The sequence below is a fragment of the Lolium perenne genome, chromosome 3, assembly GCF_019359855.2.
Source record: "Lolium perenne isolate Kyuss_39 chromosome 3, Kyuss_2.0, whole genome shotgun sequence".
NCBI classification, from domain to species: Eukaryota; Viridiplantae; Streptophyta; class Magnoliopsida; order Poales; family Poaceae; genus Lolium; species Lolium perenne.
The window spans coordinates 59814740-59839770 of record NC_067246.2 but is presented as its reverse complement, the minus strand read 5'-3'; the positions used below and the strand labels follow the sequence as shown (position 1 = coordinate 59839770).

At 45.7% G+C, this 25031-nt stretch overlaps 1 protein-coding gene and 1 long non-coding RNA gene across 2 annotated transcripts; both read left to right on the top strand.

Annotated features, from left to right (window-relative positions):
- The first annotated feature begins 15016 nt into the window (after positions 1-15016).
- Positions 15017-16988, top strand: LOC139830048 (UDP-glycosyltransferase 1-like). Its single transcript, XM_071827965.1, has one exon. It carries the CDS (start codon positions 15067-15069, stop codon positions 16591-16593), a length of 1527 nt encoding a protein of 508 aa, XP_071684066.1. The 5' UTR covers positions 15017-15066; the 3' UTR covers positions 16594-16988.
- A 587-nt stretch (positions 16989-17575) lies between these two features.
- On the top strand, positions 17576-20070 carry LOC127341135 (uncharacterized). Its single transcript, XR_011754017.1, has 5 exons — positions 17576-17911; positions 18273-18339; positions 18544-18609; positions 18753-18842; positions 19812-20070. It is a non-coding gene; the product is annotated as an uncharacterized lncRNA (long non-coding RNA).
- Positions 20071-25031: the final 4961 nt, after the last annotated feature.

Here is a 25031-nt window from a genome sequence, read left to right as displayed (position 1 = left end):
AACATCTCATGCGGAACAAAGTGCACAATGCCGCTCTCACGAAGATGAGCACCACCCTCGCTAGTTGGAGGAACCGAGTGAAGAAAATGATTCAGAATGGTGAGAGTTACGAAAAGATCAAGGAGTCAAATCCTTCAATCACCGAGAAAGACTACGCTGATTTCAAGATCAAGTGCGAGAGCGAGTCAACATCGGATTCTAGTCAGTGGGGGAAGGACATGCGGAAACTGAACTTAGGCACCCACAAACTTGGTCCTGGCGGTTTAGGGCGGCGCAACCTAAATGGGACGCCCAGGATAAGGAGTGTGTGAAGAACGGCCTCCAACCCCTCTTCTCACAATACAAAAACAAGCAAAGCAGGCAGTTTCTCCTGGCCCGGTACCGTGTTGACCCAAAAACAAAGGAGCTCACCACCAATCCGGAGGTGAAGGAGTTTGAGGCTCTTCTGGTAAGGAATGCACCCTCTTAATTAGCTCCTTTATGGTTGCATTCGAATTGGTGAATCCAAATTATTAGTTGTTCATGCATGTTCCTGCCGTAGGCTAAGGAGGAAGCTGCTAAGGAAGGCAAAAAGGAAGCTGAAATCAGTAGCGGCACGGGGTCCACGAGCTCCTCGCAGTGTGCCCCTTGGGACAACCCTTTAAATAGGGCATTGAATGCCCACAAGAAGAGGGATCCATTGAGTAAGCCGACGTCGGCTGGTCGTGTGGTCGGCGAAGGATTGTCTATGAAATGGTCGGATCACTATAAGTCTGGGAAAAAGGAGAAAAAGGCCACCATCGATGAGAAGGAGGTCGCACATCTCAAGGCACAAGTTGCGCAGATCCCGACATTGGTCGAGGAGCAAGTGCGACAACAAGTGCAACATATCGTGGAGACCCAACAGAGGACGCAACGACAGCAAGTGGAGGACTAAGTGTGCACGATGCTTAGCTCTATCATCCCTACCTTGGTTGCCGGTCTGGACGCGTGGTATAGGGGAGGAAAAAAGGGGCCTCCCCTGGTTCCCAGTTTCACGGGTAGCAACTCGCACAACGTGGAGCCATCGGTGAGTCCGCAGGCTGCAACACTGGTGTCTCCGGCGGCGCCAACCTTGGTGGCTCCGGTGGTGCCAACATTGGTGGCTCCGGCGGCGCCAACATTGGTGTCTCCGGCGGCGTCAACCTTGGTGGCTCCGGTGGCGCCAACATTGGTGGCTCCGGCGGAGCCAACCTTGGTGACTCCCGCGGCGCCATTACTTCAGCTACATGCACCCATCGCAGCGGATAATACGCCGCCCAGCACCGCGCCAACAAGCGGCCACTCCATCACTTGCACGCCCGCCGTCGGTGGTGCCTCGACCTTAGCCGAGCTGGACGCCATCACGGTAACCAATCCTCGGCCGATGACTTCCATATCCTTGCCTTTGACTAGCCATCCCTAACGCCCTACATGTTTTCCGCAGGGCGCCGCCGACGTCCCATGCACTCTCCTGCAGATTGTGAACGGCGAGTTGGTCGATGTTGCCAGGGCCAAAATCGTTCAACCGAGCAACCGCTAGATGCACGGTGTACCCATGCAACCCGACGTGTATAGGATTCAACTGGTTCGGGTGCTGGCTGGCTATGACGACGTGGTACCTCCCTTTCAACCCCATGGTGCCGACGAAGATGAGATCCTTGCCCTCCACCAATGCTTCAATTGGTCCATGGTTTGGCCAAAGAGCTAGATTCGTTTGGATGCGAGCGACACCACCCCACAGACAGCACGCCTAGCCGTGCCGGCACCAAGCCATGGAAAGACCACCCCAACGGTGCCGCCATCAGCTGATGAGGAGATGCAGATGGCGCAGGATCCGAACGATGGTCCAGACGAGGATATTATGTTTGCCAACCTTGACTGCAACTACGATTTTGCGGCGGACTACGATCTGATTAGCCAACCCCTTCAAGCTGCCGCCGCGGGGAAACCCAGTTGCAACAAGCGTCTATTCGGTTCTCAGGAGACGCCTCCAGCTGCCGACTTCACCAAGACTCAGCGGACAGCCGGTGTGAAAAGTGTTATCAGCCCTAACACACTCAAGAATGCTTGCGATGAGGAGAATGCAAAGGCAATGAATCCGAAGCCGAAGGGACGGAAAAGAAAGAAGAAGGACGACAAGTCTGCCAGCCAGCCGGCACCGATCCGTGCTCAGGACGGGCCACCAGTGCCCAAGGATATCGAGTCGAGGGTGCATGTGTCGGGTGAGCCGATGCTAATTAAAAGATTGTATGATGTTGCACCCGGTGCTATGCGATCTCTGGTGGACGGTGTTTGGCATATGGAGGAGTGGCGTCTCAGGAAGAAAGATAATGGATACCCGGCGTATGTGGCCAAGGTGCCCTCGGGCCATGGCTTTGTCGATAGCGGCTTCGCACAGAAGATCTTCTTGTGGTATGATGACATCTTCGCAGTGTTGAACAGTTATCCGCTGCACTACACCTTCGCTCGCCTATACTCGATCAGTAAGGCGATGCGGATCATTAGAGACAAGGCCCCGGGCATCGCAATAGCCGACCCCTTCTACATGTGTGCCATCCACTTGGCCAGCGCCGGTGACCGGAAAGTGGCATCTGAATACCTCAAAGGCTTCTTTCTAGCGAACCAGAAGAAGTACAACCTCCTCCTGCCTGTATTTCCCGAGTAAGTCATCCCCTCACCGGTCTTAACACGTGATTTTTTTAGATTTCTATCGTCTTGTTCTTAAACATTATGTGTTATACGCAGAGACAATACCTGCACACTCATCTCCATAACCCCAAAATATTCCATGGCCACATACTTCAATGCGGATAGTAAGTCAAGCACGGACTACATGAATGTCAAGGCTGTACTTGACGATGCTCTCAATGGCTATGTCAAAGCTAAAGGCATCATGGAGAGGCCAAATCATAGGTACGGGAAGCGTGTGTTCCAGCACATAACAAATTTCCCCTGCGTCAAGAAGCCGCCTTCTAGTAAGAAGGATGCCTACTACGCCCTCCACCACATGGAGGCATTCATACAGGACCAGCAACATCTTACGCTGCCTGAGCATCTCACAGACTGGGGCAACGGCTTGTCGCGGATCCGGGACGACGGCATCAAGCAAGATTTCTTTCGCATCCAAGTAGAGTTTTGTGAAATCATCTTTCAAGATGTCATTAGAAGCGCGGGGGAGTTCTATGCCGGCTATCAGCCGTCAAACAGTGACATAGACACAATTCTACAAATTTAGGGAGACGACTACCGGTCATGGATGTGCTTGAAGAAAGGCGGCAGTTTTATCCATGCTCCGTCGTCCCTTTAGACGAGTAGAAAGTCTCTATGTGCGAGCCTAGTTATGTAGTTGTGAACTAAAGACGAGCTTGTGTTGTAATAAACTTTATCCAGCACTTTACTTGCAAGTCTGTTTAATTAGTTTCGACGGTCGTTGAATTTATATGTAACCGATGCTATTAATCTAGTTCGGCTATGTTTCTGAACTTATATATATGGCTCTGTAGTCTCGACAGTCGTTTTCCGCACTTGATTTGGTCGTTAATTTTATTTGCATATGTCGATGATTAGAATGTTCGGTCACATGTACACACCGAGGCGGCGTTAGTGAGCCTGGTGTGATGGCACAAATATCAATGTCTTGTGCATCCTACCGGCCTCGCTAACTCCATCCCTGAATGTGAATATTTGTTTCGACCAACAATGTATGAGACCCTCGTCATTCCATTTGCTTTGGTATTTCAGAATGCCGATGATTAGAATGTTCGGTCAACTGTACACTTCGTGGTGACGTAAGCGAGCCTGGTGTGATGGCACAAATATCAATCTCTTGTGCATCCTACCTGGCCTCGCTTACGCCATCACGGAATGTTAATATTTATTCCGACCAACAAAATATGAGGCATTCCATTTAGTTCATACTAGCTACTTGTCTCTTATTTGAGTTGGCACTTCTTAATTGCATTGGCTGATGATTAGAATGTTTGGTCACTTGTACACTCCGTGGTGACGTTAGCGATCCTGGTGTGATGGCACAAATATCAATCTCTTGTGCATCCTACCTGGCCTCGCTAACGCTATCACGGAATGTTAATGTTTGTTCTGACCAACAAAATATGAGGCATTCCATTTAGTTCATACTAGCTACTTGTCTCTTATTTGAGTTGGCACTTCTTAATTGCATTGGCCGATGATTAGAATGTTTGGTCACTTGTACACTATGGGGTGGGGCCAGCGAGCCTGGTGTGATGGCACAAATATCAATCTCTTGTGCATCCTACCTGGCCTCGCTGACCCCATCCCTGAGTGTTAATATTTGTTTCAATCAACAAAGTATGAGGCATTCGATTTAGTTCATACTAGCTACTTATCTCTAATTTGAGTTGGCACTTCTTAATTGCATTGGCCTTTCTTCCATTTTAGTGCCGATGATTAAATTTTGTGGTCACTACACTTGGGGGAGGGGCTAGAGAACCTGGTGCGATGACACAAATATCAATCTCTTGTGCATCCTACTTGGTTTCACTAACCCCTTCCCTAAATGTTAATATTTGTTCCGACCAACAATGTATGAGACCCTTGTCATTCCATTTGCTTTGGTATCTCGAAATGCCGATGATCAGAATATTCGGTCGATCACTAGACTCCGGGGTGACGCCAGTGAGCCTAGTGTGATGGCACAAATATCAATCTCTTGTGCATCCTACCTGACCTCACTGACGCCATCCCGGAATGTTAATATTTGTTCCGACCAACAATGTATGAGGCATGCCTTTTAGTTCGTACTACTTGTATCGTTTTTTAGTTTGCTCTTATTCGCTGCAAACATCTATGAGTGTGCACTAATGTTTCATTGGCTTGTGCATATATGCAGATATGACGTGGTATGTCGTGTACAAGGGCAAGGTTCCCGGAGTCTACAATGACTGGGAGGAGTGTCGGAGATAGGTTCACCTTTTTAGCGGTAACAGCTACAAAGGGTACACCACTAGAGTGGAGGCCGAAGACAGATACGCACGCTATCTGGCGGGAGAGAGGAGGGAGCGGAGGAGGAACCGGATGAAGACCACTTTCATCGGGATGGTGCTAGTAGTGACTCTAGCTCTTTTCTATGTGATGGTACTTTAGATGATATATCGATCTTGTGTAACCACTAGCTCATTTAAGACTTTGTAACCCCGTAACTTGTAACCGCGTAACTTGTCTAATGTGAAATCTTGTGAATCATACGGGGCTAATGTGAAGAACTATGTATGGATAAGCTGTATTGATGTTTATATGTGTTATATATATCCTGTATTTATGCTGTTATACTGTGCTATACAACCTATACAAATATCAGCCAGAAATACAAAAAATAAAAACGAAATACTAGCAGTGGCGCACTAGTGGTCCATAAGTGGCGCACGGCCACTAAGTAGCAGTGGCGCACTAGTCTGGAACATGTGGCGCACTACTCGCTGATCCCCTTCGAAAGTAGCAGTGGCGCACCGAAGCTGCCAGCAATGGCTCACGTCTGAGATACAACAGCGGCACACCTTGACAAGCAGCAATGGCGCACCAGCTCGCGGTAACAGTGGCGCACCCCATGAGGCAATAGTGGCGCACCAACAGCAGACAGTAGTGGCGCACTGCTGCTCAACAACAATGGCGCACCCCTTTGGAGTAATAGTGGCGCACCACTGGACTTTACAATGGCGCACAGAGTAGTGCGCCACTGATATTTAGGGTAGTTGTGGCGCACCAGTAGTGCGCCACTACTAAAAGCTAAAAGTTAGCAGTGGCATGATAGTAGTGGCGCACCAGCAGTGCGCCACTGATGGGGAATAGTGGTGCGCCACTAATTGCCTATTTTCTAGTAGTGTTAAGCTCAATTTGCAATTGTCCGGTACCCTGCTCTAAGCTGGTCTCATGAACAAATGTTAGAGGTGATGCAGACTTGTGTGACCATGCACAACATGATCATTGAGGATGACCGCAAGAATCATGTCAGGACACATGTTGGTCCCTATGAGTGTCAGGGCCTCTTGCGGAGGTTGATCATGAGTTACCTGCATATTTTGCTAATTTCCTCACCATGCACGCAGAGATCCGTGACAGCAATGTTCACGAGCAACTTTAAGCTGATCTCCTTGAGCATTTGTGGAGAATCAAAGGATTATCAGCAAATGCCGCGGCACCTTGATCTAGCCCTATTTATTACATTTATTTAGTTTTTTTATTGTTTGTTGTATTTTAATTTGAAAACAATCTCCGCTAAACATATTTATTTGTATGGTATATTTAATAAACTAGCAAGGTGGCCCTCGCAAATTCGAGGGCATCATCTTTAGTACGACAATATTTAAAAAAATCTATATGCTGCCTTTTCTTTTCTATTGTCTTCTATATTAAAAAATACACAACATATTCGATATGAAGATATTTAGAAGATAAACTGTTTACAATTGTGTATATAATTTTATTACTAAGAAATAAACAATGAATTACCAAACATTTGAGCGAAAAAATCTTATAATATCGGTTGCTAAAAAAGAAAATCTCATGATATTGATTCTTTATTTCTCACTGTTTTGATAATTTGAATGTCACAGTAGAGGGAAAGTGACATCATGATCTTGCCATCGTTACTTTGATGTTTCCACTGGCATTAACGAAAGTACTTCTCCCATTCAAAAGTAGATGATATTTATATTTTGAACAATTGCAACTATGTGTATGTAAATAATTAAAACTTTTTATTGAAGAAATGAGAAATCTTTGAATTAGCAATCCAAATAGATATGTTCGACACCACACTTAGTGTGGATGTATTTTGGAACATAGTAGAAATCACAGTGTATATCTATATATAGCTATATTCAATATTCAATCAAATTATTTTGTACTATTGGCCAAAGAAATCGAGAACTGCTTAACTAAATATTTAGCGGACTTTTGGAATTGATATATACATATTAGATATAACCAAAAGGAAAAATTAGGAAGCCAATTCAAGCAAAATTTAAAGTAGACCAGACAAATCACTGAGGAATATAACTAACTTAGATACATTACCCAATGTGAAGGTCTTCTTGTTGTTACTTAGAGGGGTTAAATTCCCGAGATACATTACCCGATGCGAAGATTTGTATTGACATGCAATAAACATATTTTTTTCTTACATCCTATCAGAAAAATGTGGCTTCAAATACCTGAGCATAGAAAATTAATTATCTTAGTATATCTATTTATTGCATCCGTGCTTCAAATACCTAAACTTGAAAACAAATTCAACTGGGTCTATTTGAAACATGTAACTTCATATTCAATGAATACGCACAAACTTCAGCTCTTCAAATGTAATGGTCTAGGCACACATGTACTTTACGTTTCCTGCCATAATTTATAATTCCTAGATGTGCCGAACTTCAGCTCTTTTTAATCATGTAACATGTGGAGATATCAACTTCGCATGTAGGGTGAATTTTTTTTCCAGCGTAACCATATCAAAGTGCTGATTTCTTTGCCTCCTCACTATTGTGATTACTGATTCGCCCACCAATAGCTTAATCAAGCCACCACCTTTCAATTTACTTGGTAGAAGAGTCAATGAGAATAATGCCTTTTGATTAGCATCCTTGACAGTAACCAATGAATTTATGCCACCGAGTCCAAGGTTTTGTTTGGCTGATTTCCCATGACTACGGGAGAAATACTAATGGATCATTGACCGGTTGATTTTGTTTGCTGATTTTCTATCGGTGGACGTCTCTGATTTGCCCATGGAAACGGAAGGAATAATGATAAATAGTTGCCTAGCTGATTTTCTCATCGCGGCGGTCACAATACAATATGATAAGGCTAGGGGTGAGACGATTGGCGGAAGGCACTAAAATGCGTGTGATAGACAGAAAATGATTTAGCCAATCAAATGTCTAATAACTCTTTTCAACAAAGTTATAAAAGTCTAGCCATTATAACATATTAATTCAAAAAAAAGTGTATCAAATCAACGGTCGGATGTTTTGACTTTCTCTCTTTATAAAATGTTGTAATCATCCTAGATCACATGCGTTATTTCTTAATTACTATTATGTACGATTTTGTTTTGCGTTGTTATTATCTTTTGAAATAGACTTTTGTTGGCGCAGCATTGATGCTTTCGGTAAAAAAATTACATTGACATATTTGTGTCGGTAGGTAAGTACACAGTGACTAAATCTGTTGTTTAGACTGGTCGCTATATTTTTTACCATGCAACCCTTTGCATGTTGTGCAGGTATGTGTTTTTTTCTTGCCATATCTCTGGCCGGATGAACGTGCATGGATGGACTCTCCTTTTTTTTTTTTTGAACATAAAATACCTTTCTCATTAATATAGCCAGCAAGCCGCCTCATTAAAAACCTTCCAGCCCCCTTCGGTACCCTGGTAAGGAAAAGAGTGCGAAAAGAACTTGCTGGCTTACACAGTTACAGAATAGAAACATCATCTGCAAGCGCACTAAGGATGAAATCGGGGGATCATCCAGCCACACAATTGACTCGGTTCCCCCTGAATGTCTAGCTAGTTCGTGCGCTACTACATTAGCCTCTCTAGGACTATGTGAAAACTCAACCTCCGTAAAACCCCTACAAAGCATGGTACACTCCTCATAAATAGCTGCAGCAGGTCCCATAGAATTTCCTCCTTGTTGCATGATGTTGACTACCTCCAAGCAATCAGAAACCACTTCTAACCTGTTGCACCCAATCTGCGCCGCCAAAAGGAGACCATCGCGCAAAGCCCTTGCCTCCGCCGACGATGGATCAGAAATAAAGGGAATGCCAGTAGCGCTCGCCGCCAGAAAGGCTCCTCGGTCGTCCCTCAGAACAGCACCCGTACTACCTGTACCAGTATCTTCACAAAACCCTGCATCCACGTTGAGTTTAACAAAGTTCTCCTTAGGTTTAGACCATCTCTGCCTGATACCGTCTGTTTTTTTCTTTTTTGCTCTTGAGTAACTTAAGGATAACGCAGAGATTGATTGCGCCGTTCTTGCAACGTTTTGGACCGGTTCCCCATGAGCAGCCTTCCTTCGCTCCCACCAGATGTACCAGATGCCAACAGCCAGAAGATCATTACGATCAACCTCAGGTAGCAAGGGCGCAGCTACTAGGCGATCTCTGAGAAGGGCTTCAAGAACCGCTCCTCCATGAGGCTCATGCATACACACATGCAATATAAGATCACCCATGCCCAATTTTGCCCAAATTTCGCCGACCCTCGGGCACTTGAAGAAAGCATGACAGATACTCTCGCAGTCTGACTGGCATAAATTGCACTGAGAACTAGGAATCATATGTCTGTTAGCTAAAACTCCATTGCTAGGAATAGCACCTAATAGGGATCTCCACAGATGGATCTTGACCTTTGCAGGGACATTAAGAGACCAAATAGTTTTCCAAACAGGTAGATTGGAAGAAGTACCATAATTGGATGTCCTCCTCAGTTTGATACCATGTTGGTGCTCCCATTCCAGATGGTATGCTGATCTGACAGAAAAAACTCCAGTTTTAGTGTAGTGCCATGAGACAAAATCCTGCATCATGCTAGTAGCTAGGGGAATATTAAGGATTCTTTGGACATCAACCGGCCAGAAAATGTCATTAATAATCTCCTCATCCCACTGTCCAGTCTCAACATCAATAAGTTCTGATACCTTTGTAAGGACAACATTCCCTCTTCTTGTTATAATTTTCCGATTTGGACTCCCAGGCACCCATGGGTCAGTCCAAATATTGATTTCAGAACCATTTCCAACTCTCCACATATGTCCCCGTTTGAAGGTCTGCAAACCTGCCCATATGCTCTGCCATGTAAAAGAGCTTCCTTTCTTTAGATTACAGTTCAGAATGTCACCTGTAGGGAAATATTTCGCCCTTAACACCGAAGCACATAGTGAGTCCGGTTCAGAAATCAGCCTCCACACCTGTTTAGCAAGCATTGACAGATTAAAACAGTGCAGATCCCAAAACCCCATGCCACCTTGTTTTTTGGGCACACACATCTTCCACCATGCAAACCAATGCATATGTTTCTTCTGATCATCATCTCCCCACCAGTATTGGGACATTGCAGATAGTATCCCTTTAATAATCTGTTTGGGTAGCTTGAACACAGACATAGCATACGCAGGAATAGCTTGAATGACGGCTTTCAGTAGCGCCTCTTTACCTCCAAAGGACATATTCTTCTCTTTCCAGCCACTTAGAATTTTACAAATCCTATCAATCAAATGTTGAAAACAATCTGTTCTATCAACGCCCACCAGTGGCGGCAGCCCAAGGTATTTGTCAGTTATTGCCTCAGTCATGATATTCAGAATAGTGCAAACCTCCTCTCTAACTTCTACATTCGAGCAAGGGCTGAAATAGATGGTCGATTTCGCATCACTCACCAACTGTCCCGAAGCCGCACAATATTCATTCAACACGTTCCGGAGGGTGATAGCATTGTTTGCATCAGCTCGCATAAGAATCAAGGAATCATCTGCAAAGAGGAGGTGAGAAACTGCCGGGGCACTTCTACACACTTTTACCCCAATAAGATTGCCAGTCATTTCTTCATGCTTCAGTAAACTCGAGAGGCCCTCCGCACAAAGAAGAAATAAGTATGGTGAGAGGGGGTCCCCCTGACGGAGGCCCCTAGTAGGGTAAATATAATCAGAAAGTTCATTATTTAGACGAACTTGATACCTGACAGAAGATACGCACGCCATGATGAGATCAACCCATGATTGGTCAAAACCCAGCCGCAGCAAAATCTTCTGGAGGAAAGTCCACTCCACTCTGTCATAGGCCTTATGCATATCCAACTTCACCGCACAAATTCCATACTTCCCCGTTCTTTTACTCTTGATAGTATGGTAACTTTCATAAGCTACGAGAATATTATCCGTAATAAGACGACCCGGAACAAACGCACTCTGGTTCGGGGTTATGATATCTCCAAGAAGATGCTTCAAACGATTTGCCAACAGCTTGGCAATTACCTTGTAAACCACATTACATAAACTGATGGGTCGAAATTGGGTAATCGACTCAGGGCTCTCAACTTTTGGTATAAGCACAATAGTGGTATGATTCCATCCTTCAGGAACTACTCTCGAGTTTACCGCCAACAGAACCTCATCAGTCAAATCCTCTCCAATAATGTGCCAAAACCGCTTGTAAAAGATAGCATGGAGCCCATCTGGGCCCGGAGCCTTAAGGTCACCTATGTTAAACATAGCCTTTTTAACCTCCTCTCTAGTGTATGGTGCTGTTAAAATCTCATTCATCTCATTAGTCACACAAGGCAAGACTTTGTCTATGACCCCCTGATCCGGATCGTGCACCTCTGAAGTGAACAACTGCTGAAAATACCCAGAAGCAATATCCATCATTTGATCCTGATCATCAATAACATTACCCGCATCATCAGATAGTTGTTTGATGAAATTCCTTTTCCTCCGTCCGGACGCAAAACGGTGGAAAAACGCAGTATTTTGATCTCCATGTCGCAACCAATTCGCCCTTCCTCTCTGTACCCAGTAAATTTCTTCTTGTTCCAATAAATTTTCTATTTGAATCTGGAGCTCCCTCTGTTTTGACAAAGCATCATCCGATAAGGGACCCGACATAACCAGATTCAGTTCAACCTGAAGCTCACGCAGGCGCTTCCTGGGGCCTTTCAGAACAGTGCTGTCCCACTCATGCAGAGCCTCATGTACTTCTTCAGTCTGTTCACGGAAAGATCTCCCTGCATGTAATAATTTAGCACGGTCCCAGGCTGTTTGGATAATTGACTCGACCGAGCTCTCACAAAGCCACCGGGCTTCAAAGCGCAGAGGAGCTCTAGCATACTGTGTTTGAATGCCGGCCATTCTCTCAGTATCAATTAAAATCGGACGATGATCAGATTTCCCAAAATCTTCGTGAACAACACCTGCTAACGGGAACATGGACGACCACCTCGGATCACAGACCGCCCTATCCAACCTCTCCCTGATCAACCCTCTTCTCCAGGTAAAAATGTCCCCCTCATATCCCATATCCTCTAAATTACAGTCAATAAGCGTGTCACGGAAAGCTTTCATGCACCTGAGAGGTCTAGTCGCCCCCCCCCCCCCCCTCCTTCTCAGACGAGTATAGGATTTCGTTAAAATCCCCCATGAGTAGCCAAGGAAGATCAATATCATCATGGAGGGAGCGGATGTATTCCCATGACAGATATTTCTTATCACTGCTAGGTTCGCCATAGAATCCTGTGAGGCGCCATCCCGACTCACCATTTTCGTTAATGCGAATATCTATAAAGTTCTGCTCCACCTTTTTTGAAGTAACCGTGATGTCCTTATTCCACAACAACACCAATCCACCACTCCTACCATCACTTTCTGCCACCAGCATCTCATCAAACCCCAAACGTCGACGCAACGATTCTGCCTTAACTTTACACAGATGCGCTTCAGACAGAAACAACACATCCGGTTTAATACGCGCCTGGATCGCCAGGAGCGCACGAACTGCCGAGGGCTTACGCATTCCCCGGCAGTTCCAACTTAGAAGTTTCATTGCGACCAGACAGACCCCTTACTGGAGTCCGCCGATCCTTTAGAATTGTTTGATCTCACACCGTCCTTCTTTGACCTCTTTGTTCTGTCCTTGTTCAAGCCCTCTCCTCCACCTGGCTCAATAGGTGGGGTAGTATCTAGAGCCATTGCATTAGGATCCTCCGTCAGGCCCTCCCCTGGAGGTAGCAAATCACCACTGGGAATTTCCTCCTCAAAGCTTAAAACCCTCTTAGCTGCTAAACCAGTTGGATCCCCATCCTTGGGTAAAGCCCCCGTCTTGATCGGGCTCGTCCCAGTATCCTCCAGCTCAGTGCCACTGTCATCAGGGTTATGCATAGCGTTGAATCTCCAACTGACGTTAGCACCACGACCAAGCATACCATGGCCTCTGCCAAACTGGTCCCGACCTCGTCCGCCTCCAAAACCCCCTCTGTTTCCTATCGAAGAGCGGCCGGACCAAGTGTCAAAATCCGCTTTAATGAAATCCCCCCACTTCAAAGAGTTTTCTTCATGCTCCCCAGTACCACATTCGGTATGAATATGCCCAAACAGGCCACAGAATCCACAGAACTTAGGTATCTTCTCGTATTTCACAGCATAAAATTCTCGCTGGCCCTCGCGTGATATAGTCACAACCCTTGCAAGAGGTTTCCGCACGTCCAGGCGCACTCTGACTCTAACAAAATTCCCAATCCCTTGAACCTTCAGCTCAACAGAAACGAACTTCCCCACCTTCTTCTCTACCAGATTTTTAACCAAAGCTTTATTCCTGTATCCGATCGGCAGCTTATGGATCTGTATCCATACTGTGATGAAATTAAGGTCAATAGAATCAACAGCCGCCAAACCATCATAAGCTTCAATCGAGACAACGTTTTGTCTAAACAGCCAGGGCCCCCCTTGCTCAACCTTGATCCAATCGCCAAGACAGGAACATTGTATGGAAAAAAGCTTGTCTTCCAGAGGTGTAAAGATTATCTCCTTCGCTGGGCTCCAAGCAACACGCATGTGCTGCTCAAAAGTCTGCGGACTAAACGGGTTTGCAGTATGAACCCTAGCTAGGGCAGTCCACTTCATACCTTCTTTCGGAACGTCAGTTTCATCCTCGAAGACCAGATCATCGATCTCCTCCTCGTCAATGCCCAAACGCATCAGCATGTCATCCAGGTCTCCTTGCTTCCGTGAACCCGATCCCGATCCCGATCCCATAACTGGAGTCGTCGAACTTGATTGAGGAGACACCATCGACCAGCTCCGCAAGGGAACAGGGAACCCTTGATCCGATCACACCGAAGAAGAGGAACTCCCGCCGTCGAAGAGCCGGCGCGGAGGAGAAAAAACCCTAGTCGCCTCGCGATCGCCAATCGCCAGACGTCTAGGTCAGAAAAACGGTCTATTTGGCAGATAAACATGCATGGATGGACTCTCCTGGGTGCTGCGAGTCTACACGTTTCTATTTTTAACATCCAACTCTTTGCATATAACAGTTAAAAATATTTATGTTGGTGTGGATTAACGTGATATCTCTATTTTATACCTTCATATTATGATTTTAGTAGTATATAAATAGATAAATAGATTTGAGATACTTATTTTAAAATAAAAAAGGATACGTATATAACAGTTTGTACTTTAATCAATATTATGACATTTTATCTTGCCACCACGTTCTAGTTATTATTGCACGTAGATTTGTCAAAACGTAGCTAGCATCCTATTGAGTCACGTCTAACATGGTAGAACGTAAACTCTATTGATCAGTTTTTTTTTCTCACGTGATCGTGCGGTATTTTTTCTTCAAACTGTACTGGCACTACATGTCAAACGTGACATATCACGTATGTTCATTAAATATGTACTTGTACCTGTTACGTAATTTTTTTAAATCTTGTCCATTAAAATTATAGATCTAACCGTTAAAATAATTCTGATGATGTGGATTAACGTGGTGTCTCTATTTTAGACCTCCGTATTGTGCTTTTAGTATATAATAGATAGATAGTTATGTTTTCATGTTTGGGGGCAGCGTTTGAGGACGCGACTGGGAAACGACGTGCCCCAAACATGCCACAAGCAAAACACGTCCCAAACTCTCGATTCGGCGGCGTTTGGGGATGATTTGGGACACGGCGACCAGAGATGCTCTAACCCACCATATACGACGAACCTTCTGCAAACTTTCCTGCGTGCTGAGGCTGCCGCCACACCACTTAAACAATGGTATCGCCCCACCGTCGCTCGCCACCCCCAAGAGATCCATGTGCAACTTCCAAGATCCGATCGTTATCACTACCTTCTAGGCTTCTACCAGTCGATCTGTTGACTACCTCTACGTATCGTCGACGTCTACGCAGCGTGTATATCCTCGACGTCTACGCGCACCACTGACCGTGACCGAAGTGGCGTCTACAGGATCAGTCACCGCCACTGCAGCTGCAGCGCAAGTGATCAGTGAGCTAGAGCGAGAGAGATCGGTCGAGCTGCCGTGCCAGCTATGGCGACGTTGTCGGAGCTGCATTTCGTGCTGGTGCCGCTGGCGGCGCAGGGCCACATCATCCCGATGGTGGACGTGGCGCGGCTCCTCGCCGCACGCGGCCCGATGGTTACCATCGTCACCACGCCCGTCAACGCCGCGCGCAACACGGCCACCGTCGATGGCGCCAGGACGGCGGGCCTCCCCCTCGAGCTCGTCGAGCTCCCACTCCCCGGCCCGCAGCACGGCCTGCCGGAGGGGATGGAGGCCATCGACCAGCTTACAGGGCACGAACCGGGCATGTACATCAAGTTCTTCCACGCCCTCTGGGACCTGGCCGGGCCGCTGGAGGAGTACATCCGAGCGCTTCCTCGCCGGCCAGTGTGCCTCGTCGCCGACGCGTCCAGCCCGTGGACGGCGCCACTGTGCGACCGTCTCGGCATCCCGAGGCTCGTGATCCACTTCCCGTCGGCTTACTTCCAGCTCGCCGTGCACTGCCTGACCGCGCACGGCGTGTACGATCGCGTCGACGAGATGGAGCCGTTCGAGGTGCCGGGCTTCCCGGTGCACGCCGTCGGTAGCAAGGCCACGATCCGGGGCTTCTTCCAGTACCCCGGCGTCGAGAAGGAGCACCAAGACGCGCTCGACGCCGAGGCCACCGCCGACGGCCTGCTCTTCAACACGTTCCGCGGCATCGAGGGCCCCTTCCTCGACGCGTATGCGGCGGCGCTCGGTAAGAAGACGTGGTCGGTCGGGCCGACCTGCGCCTCGAGCAGCATGGTCGACGATAGGGACTCCAAGGCCGGCCGGGGCAAACCCGCGGACGTCGACGCCGGGCACATCGTCTCGTGGCTCGACGCCCGGGCGCCGGCGTCGGTGATGTACGTCAGCTTCGGCAGCATCACCCAGCTGACGGCGAAGCAGCTTTCCGAGCTCGCGCGCGGCCTCGAGGCGTCGGGGCAGCCATTCGTCTGGGCCATCAAGGAGGCCAAGACCGACGCTGCCGTCAGGGCTCTGCTCGACGACGAGGGGTTCGAGGCGCGCGTCCAGGACAGGGCACTCCTCGTGCGCGGGTGGGCGCCGCAGGTGACCATCCTCTTGCACCAGGCGGTGGGCGGCTTTCTCACGCACTGCGGCTGGAACGGCACGCTAGAGGCTCTCTCCCTCGGCGTGCCGGCGCTGACATGGCCCACCATGGCTGACCAGTTCTGCAGCGAGAAGCTGCTCGTGGACGTGCTCGGAGTCGGCGTCAGGTCCGGCGTCAAGATCCCCGCTATGTACGTTCACCTCCCCAAGAAGGCCGAGGGTGTTCAGGTAACGAGCGGCGACGTGGAGAAGGCGATCGCCGAGCTGATGGGCGACGAGCCGGAGGCAGCGGCGAGAAGGACCAAGGCCAAGGAGATCGCCGCGGAGGCCAGGACGGCCATGGTGGAAGGCGGGTCGTCGCACTCCGACCTGACGGACTTGATCAGCTACGTCTCGGAGCTGTCGAGAAAGAGGGGACACGAGAACTCGACGACGCTGCCTTCAGCGGTGGCAAAGCTCTGACTGAGGCGAGGACGGCGGGTAGAATGGTAGATCGAAGACGATGGTGTATCGTGAGTGCAGTCCGAGTGAAGCTGCATGAGCACATTTCCAACGGGCCGACTGCCCGAGGCTGCACCCTCCAACTCTCTCTCACTCAGCTCACGGACGGAGGTAGAAGAAAGAGATATAGGACAGAATTCTTGCCGGCAACGAACGCCGCCACGGGCGCACCAACGCCCTAGTCTTTTCATTTTCAGCTGGCTATTACAAATAGAGAGACACACTCCAACACACACCTCGGCTGCCTCGGCGGTCCTCCACGGTGACCTGCCTGCCGGCCACTAAACTTATTGGAGACTACATCTTCTCTATTTGCCGCACACATCTACACTCGATGCATACAAGATATAAATAGCTGCTGACGCTAGGCAACAACCCGGCCGGCTGCTACGCACACGACCAGGAGCCACTAACTAAATCTATGCTTATCCATGCACTAAGCCACCAACAGCTAGCAGACTTGTTCTTCTCCTAGAATCTCACGGTATGATTGCTGCACCCCCATGGGGCTCTCACAGGCGTTTGAATTTTGGGCCGTCCGATCGAGCTGACGTGGCGCGATCTCGGCCAGCCATTCCATCCAGGGCGCGAGGCCCTCCCTCAGACCCGCATTTTATCCACGGGTCCTGTGAAGCCCGCTCGGCCCAGACTCTCCCGCCGCGCGTGGCTGCGAGCTCCAATCCCGTCGCTCCTTCTCCCCTTCCTCCTCCGCTCCCAGCCGCCGCCTCCGCTCCGCGCCCGCCCTCCGCGCCCCCGCTCCGCGCCCGACGCCGCCAGGCCACCGCTCGCCGTCCGACGCCGCCGCTTCCCTCGTCCTTGTCTGCTCCTCTTCCCTCGTCTCGCAGAGGCAGCCCCTGTCTCGTCTCCTCCTCTTCCCTCGTCCTTGTCTGCACCCTCCGCCGCCGGCCGCCGCCGGCCGCCGCTGCTGCTGGCCGCCGCTAGCCACCGCTGCTCCCTCGAGACATGTGCCGGGTCGAGACATCGTCGTCGATTGGGAACCACACGCCGCAGCTCCTCCGATGCGCCCTCTTCTTCGCGCGCGACTGCGGACGCATCTGAGCCTCCGCCTCCGGCTCGTATTCTCCGTGTTCTGGAGATGGGCGATCTGCTTTTCCGTCCTCATCTCCACTCCTTCTCTTCCTAGCCGCCATGGGTTCTTGGAGGTGGTGAGGAAATGGCTGCAGCGAAGCAGCAGTGTCGTGCGCGGCTCTGATGGCCAACACAGCCGACGCCGCTACCGTGTCACCGTCTTCATCATCAAGAATAAGTCCACCTGCAGGTATGGACGTTCCTCTCCGATCTCCCTCTCTCACCTTCTCTCTCTAATCCTCATAAATCCTCATCTTTGTTTGTTTAGATTTTGTTTCATCTATGCATACAAGATGTTTGACGAAAATCCTGTAGGGGAAATATTAATCTGTCTCCTATCTTTGCACTATTTCTTACAAAAAAAACTTCTAAACTTTAGCCTCAATCAAAAAAATCAAGCTGTTTGCAATAGGTCAAAATATGGGTCATGCGATTGGACAAGAAATGAACTAATTTGTTTTCTTCAATCCCATGCCAGCCCTTCCCCCTCTTTTCTTGCCTAGCTGAATATTCCTGGATTGTGTTTCAGGCCTAGATTTGTTTTTTTACAGAAGGCCTAGATTTGTTGAGGCAGAGCTACAGATGCAAATAATGGTGGTGCTACGATGAGGATCTGAGGTTCCCCTCTCTCAGGTCAAATCCACATTTTTGTATTGAACCTGGTCTGAATTACTCAAAATTAGTGTGTGCAAAAGAAATACCAATGATAATTAGTTTTACACTGAAAAACAAGACGCCAATATATGAACTTTTCAGTCTTTTATATTTGCAGATTAGTGGCTTATAAAAGAAACAAACTCCACTAACATGTGTGTTTCCTAGGAAGGAATAGTACGGCGGTGGCTCGCTGGAGCGACAAGATTGCCATGGCTGCTCCTCCGTATAAAGGTTTCAGTTCATCATGCTTGCTTGATATCTTTCATGCCAATCCATGTGTATGTTCTATTGGATGTTCACTCGCACACCCACAATTGTTTTTGATCCCTTAGTTTGATATTACTTTGCTCAAATGCTTAGTGTGTGCTTTGTAGCTTTCATTAGAAGAGATGAACGGCAGCAAGGGACAACATCAGTAGGTTGGCTTGGTTTGAGATTAATAGTGCCGAGGGAGATGTAATTTGGTAAGCTTCGTATCAGTTTATTTCCTGTTTTTTACTATTCAACTACATGGTAACCCAACAAAAAGGGGCGCTTGTTTATATTCTTCTCCTAGCTTTCTAGGATTTTCTTTGTGTGCAATTAATTATCAGATGCCCGTGTGCATGATTTATTAGAGAGAATTGCTTCTGCATACCAGATTGGCTCTATGTCATATGGGCATTTCAGGTTTAGTTGTCAAGCAGAAGCATGTTATGTTGCTTTGGGCTCATCATTGGTGACATGATCATTGGAATTTTTCTATCCGTCTGAATTGCTTTGTGCCCGTGAGTGCTATATCATCATTAGGGTACAGGTACCTCCTACCATCTTATCAAGGTTCATGGTGTTAGACTATAAGGCTTTAAGATGGTTCTAATAAAATTTGTTCACCATAATCTGTTCTTGATCTATGACATTTCATCAGTGCTCAAATGTTTTATTTTTATTATGTTTGTGATATTTGAAATCTAGCCAACTAACCGCTGAGTTCATAATATTTGGAAAGTAGTCGAACACTTCGGGTTGACTTTGCATTGTAAGAACATGGCTTAAAACTATGCTCTGCTAATTAGTTGTCTTTGACCTTTTATGAAAGTGCTCAGTAATTTCCTACAAATTTGGAAGATCATTTATTACTAAAGATGTCAAACGGAAGCAGATGTTTTGAAAGATCATTTATTACTACACAATGAATGGTACATGAGCATCCTAATTATAACTAATATTTTGGTGGTCAACCCAGTGTGTAAATAAGCGAATTTTAACATTCCCTTAAATTTGCTACGCCCCTTTCTAAAATCAGTGGTATTTACCGAGCTACTGGATTTTATGTTATTTTAATGTTTTGCATACACTGCGATATTATTTTTCTGCATTTCGTCCTGCCTGTGTTATAGGGATTAATTGGTGATCTTACATGAATTTATTGTGGTTCCTCTGTTTCTTGACAGGTACATGATGCATGTGTCTACTATCTTGAATATCAGTGAGAATTGCATGCCCACAAGGTTTTCTTATTCGATAATGTGATTTGGTGTTTGATGCTTGGTCACAACTAATGTTTTCATGGTCTACTGGCTAGATGGGTTTACTCCCTTTCTGGGAAGTGAGAAATGTGGTATCAATATTTAGCTGAACCCGCATATTGTCTCTGCTACAGTTTCTGTATTGGTTATCCTTCATTAAGGTATTTTGACTCAATAGAAGCAGGACCCTTGCTAATGACAAGCCACAGTGAGATATTTTTGTCATCTAAGATTTCTATATGGTTATGTTTATGTTCATAGGTAGGCTCACAGATCCCCTTTTTCTTTTCTACTTCACCACGGAGACTGTCTTAATGGTCTGCTAAGAGATGATTGCTTGGACTATTTTTACAATAAAAATATACTCTGTTTTAGATTATGGTCCACTAAAACTTCCATGCATTCTAATTATTTTATGAATGTCAATCCAACTAACCAGATTGCTTACTTTTTTTTCACATGTATGGATTTCTTACTGGTCGAATATGAATTTGCAGCGGGCAATGCATCCTATTGCGTATTATAGAAATCATTTGCATCAACTTGGCATAATATATTTAGTTACTTTTTAGTTATTAAAAATCCAAATTGTAAAACCAGCAACAAAGATTGATTGACATCAACTCTCTGATGTATGGGTATGCACAACAGCTTACAAGCTTTATAGGTATGCACAACAACCTTCAGATCAAACATCTCAACTGTACTGTCAAAATTGGCATGCCTCCTATTATATTTTTGAACTGGCTGATCTGAAAGTAACGACTAATGCAAGCATGACCCGAGGATAGTCGCTCTTAGGACGCATCCAAGCCGTCTGTTTGCGGTACAACTAAGGTATTTACATTGTTGGATGCAAGGTCGATCAAACGGCCAGAAAGCAACTCTAACAAGTATCTCAGGAATTACGTTAGAATCTAACATATTTAGAGCTCAAACAACAATTATGCTTAATTTCTTTCCACCTAAATGAACAAGCATGGCATTTTCTACCAACTTAATAAGAGCTCAGAGATGAATATTAGATTTTGGCTGAAATGTTATTTATGTGCTATAGTTGTTTGAGAAGTAATTATTTCCTGCTTTTCTCTGCATTAGAAAATCAAGTAGTTAATTCGACAATGCCCTATTTCAAAGAGCCTTGTTTCAAGAGTTGCCTCCTCTGGTTGATGGGTCTGAAGAGATTGGTTCAGCTACCATTGATCCAGATCAGCCACCTTCCCTGCCTAATGATAAAGGTAGCTTCTTCTCTGATGCATAGGCATGTGTCGTAAATATTTATGTCCTATCATGACTGAAGTTGTATGTAAAACCTTTTGTAGGCATATGCCGTTGTCATATTCAAGCGCGCCTTTTCTTTCGGTCTACTAATATAATGAAAGTTTCTACTGCTGACACTAGAAGCATGTAATGCTGGATTAAAGATAACTCATGTTTGATACTCGTCGGATTTCTCTCTCGTTTTTCTAGGTTATAATCAGAATGTTCATGCATCAATAAGCATTTTGTATCATGAAGCACTCCAAGAGGTCTCTGTTTTCTTTATGGTTGTTGTTCTTTGCTAAATTTAGCAGATATATATATATGCTTTGAAATGTAGATGTGATTGGATTTCTACCTACGAGAGTCTAAAAAATAAAATGATATATAAACAATATTGCATAGGTCATATTATGCAAAGAGACACGCATAGGTATAGCAGGCTGATATGTAAATTATGTTGCATAGGAAGACGGAGACAATATGTAAGCTATTTCCTCACTAATTTGTTGCTATTTCTTTCTTAAACATCGAACTGATTTTTAAATAAACCGATTCAGCAAAAAAACATAGTTTTGTATCTTATCATTTGAAGAATTGTGTTTTATCATATAATGGCCTGGTTGGATGTAGGTCAGGGCCTATTAACTGTGGGAGAAAATCTTACCATTTCCCATAATTGGACTTTTTATTTCATATCTTCCTTTCTATGGGACCTATATAACTCGATCACATAAAATGAATTTACGTATGAAAAGTCAGTTCGTAGGCAATTAACCATGTAGTTATTATATATGTCATACATGTATTAGCTTCTGCGTTAGATGATCTTTCTTTAACTGTATATGAAATTATTAAGCTGAAAAAATGAGATTACTTTTACTTTAATTTGTGCTATGGTTGTTTTTTATTCAGATTATAAACATTTGCAACATTTCTATTGGGAATCCCTTGCTCTTTTATTGGATGTGCAATCCATTGCAGTGGTATTTAGTGACATTTCAAGGCATGGTCTTCATATCAATATGAGGGTCGTCTAAAAGAATTTATCGGGCGGGTTCTCTCCCTTCGACGAGATCTCACCGTTGTTGTGCTTGGTCTCTCCTCCATCCTGTGCTGGCACTCTACCCATCGATTCTGCTATAGATATGGAGATAGTAATACACCGAGGTACAACTTTGTCGATTCACTGGCTACAATCCCTCATCATTCTCCTATTCTGGATGGAAAAGCTGGATGGTGTAGGTGAAGTAAGATGTTGATTGTGCAGTAGGGCGAGTTGAGGAACCAAGTGAAAACTTTATTTATAAAACCAAGAATATTAAATGAGGTATATTTGTTACAAACTAGCATCCGTATCCATCCGTGTAACAATCAAAGAGAGGTATTTGTTGTTTTTATTAAGTTCATACCTTCACCTGAATGTACATACCACCAAATGTACCTACTCTACCTGAGTGTATATTGTGCTATTTACCACTTGTCATTTATAATAGGGTGTTATTGTAATATATTTTCCTGTTTTCCTAACTGTCTAAGAGTTCTCTACTATGTTCGTGATTTTGTTTACTTTGATACAAAATGTTAATCGATGTGAATTTTACGGGATCGTGCGCCAAGGCGTACATCTAAATCTAGTATCTGTAAACAGCACACGATCGACCTGGCCGCACCCACACGCGCACGTACATATGCAAACAGCCTCTAGCTAACAAACTTCAAGATTAGTGCTAACACCGACGCCAATGCCTTTTTTTAAGAATCAGAGCACTTTCGAACGAAAGACTGAGCTGGCAGATCGGATCTTGAAATTGATGAAGTTAACATAGGTCTCTCTATCAGCGGAAACATCGCCTCCCACTGAAAGAATATTCCACCTTTATGAGACATATAGATGTCAAACCTAGGATTTGAACTCTTGTGTACAACCACCCTCCTAACCACCCAACCTCAGGTTGGTTCTCGGCCGACGCTAATGTCAGCAACTCAGCATACGATAGTGCAGTCTGGTTGACGAAAAAAAATTCAATTATATTGCCACAAGGAAGCATATATATTTTTCTTTTCTTTTGACAAAATTACGCCTATACAAAATACAAACTCGTCAAAAAAGGAGGACCGACCTCCTAAATAAATAAAACTATTTTTTTCCAAACGATCCCATGGACCGGATTTTTATTACCCAAGGATAACGAAAACAGCAGAGTTTCACGCACAAGCGTGTTCACGGAACAGCAAAATAGCTACAACAACTATTACAAAACGCCGCCTAATGCTAGCGAAGACAGACAAAGGAGTTTTCTAACACAGGGCCATAAACGACTACCAACAAAAACAAGCGGCAACAAGCTAAGCTCTTGATTGATAGGAACTGACAGAAAAACGCCATGAAACATCTTGATATATTTGCCAGCGGCCACGGGGGAGAGGGGGGAGGACATCACTCCTGCTCTTCCAGCTCCATATCATCATCAGCAGCCTCCACACTGGCACCCCTGATCTGAAGAGGGCGCTGCAATTGTCCAGAACCACCGTGAGCAGCAGGAGTATCAAAATTTGTTGCACTGGCAAGCCGCAACAGACCATCAGCGCCCGCGTGTAAGTCATCAGCATCTTTCTCTTCATGTAGACATGCTCAATATTTCATAAAGACACTAGAGTAACTAATTAGCTCCACAGGGCTGTTGATCAGCTTATGCTCAAAGCAAGCACGATTTCTAAGCTTCCAAATGGCCCAGCAAATTGCAGCCAACCCTGCAATCTGCGTGTTTCTGCTAGCAGGCAAGAACTGGAGGGACCACCAGAAAAATTGAGTGAAAGACCCAGGTCTGGATTGGGCACCGATCATTCTACCAACAGCACTCCAAACAAACTTGGCAGCTGGAGAGGAACAGAACAAGTGAGAAATGGATTCAGCACCATCACATAACTGACAAGTGGCACTTCCTTGCCAGTTCCTTTTTGACAGATTGTCCTTAGTAGCAATGGCATTGTGCCAGATCATCCATAGCCAAATTTTGATTTTCAAAGGTATTTTGCTTTTCCAGAGATGTTTGAAGGATCTGCCCAGACTTGCACCACATAGATGATTATAGACAGATTTAACTGGAAACTTCCCCCCTTTTGTCCACTTCCACACAGGTCTATCCTATTCAGCAGTGAGAACAGTTTATGTCATGATTTGATGCAATCCATGAATTTGACAGGCAAGGTCAGGAGTCATCCATCTTCTAAAAGAAAAATCCAGTGCATATCAGCTGCCTCAGCCACAGTCACATTTTGCTCAATACAGATATCATTTATATCTGGGAATCTGTCTTTCAAAGGAATCTGGTCACACCATGAATCACACCAAAAGCTTGTGTCCCTGCCATTTCCCACCATCATCCTTCTAACACACAATATTTTTTTAACATGTAACATATCAGTCCACAAAGGGGAATCTCCAAGTCTCTTCCTTGTATAAAATACACCACCATATCTCATATATTTCTGCCTAATTAAATTCTGCCAAGGGCCTGTTCCATTCTCCAGTTTCCACCACCACTTGCACATTGAACTGACATTGAACTTCTGCAAATTTTTAATACCCAAACCACCTTTTTCTTGGGTTTACAAATCCAATTCCATCTCACAAAATGATATTTCCTTTTATCAGCACTCCCAGACCAAAAGAAGGATCTGATGGGCTTATCCATCTGTTCAATATTTGTTTTATGGAGCAATCTCATAGACATCTGGTACACAGCTACACTTGATAGAAAAGCATCAATCTTAACCACTCTCCCACCAATAGACATGGTATTCCCCATCCAGCCACCCATTTTTTCTTTGTTTTCTCCCCAAGGAAACTCATTTCAGCAACTGTTGCTTTCCTTGCACGTA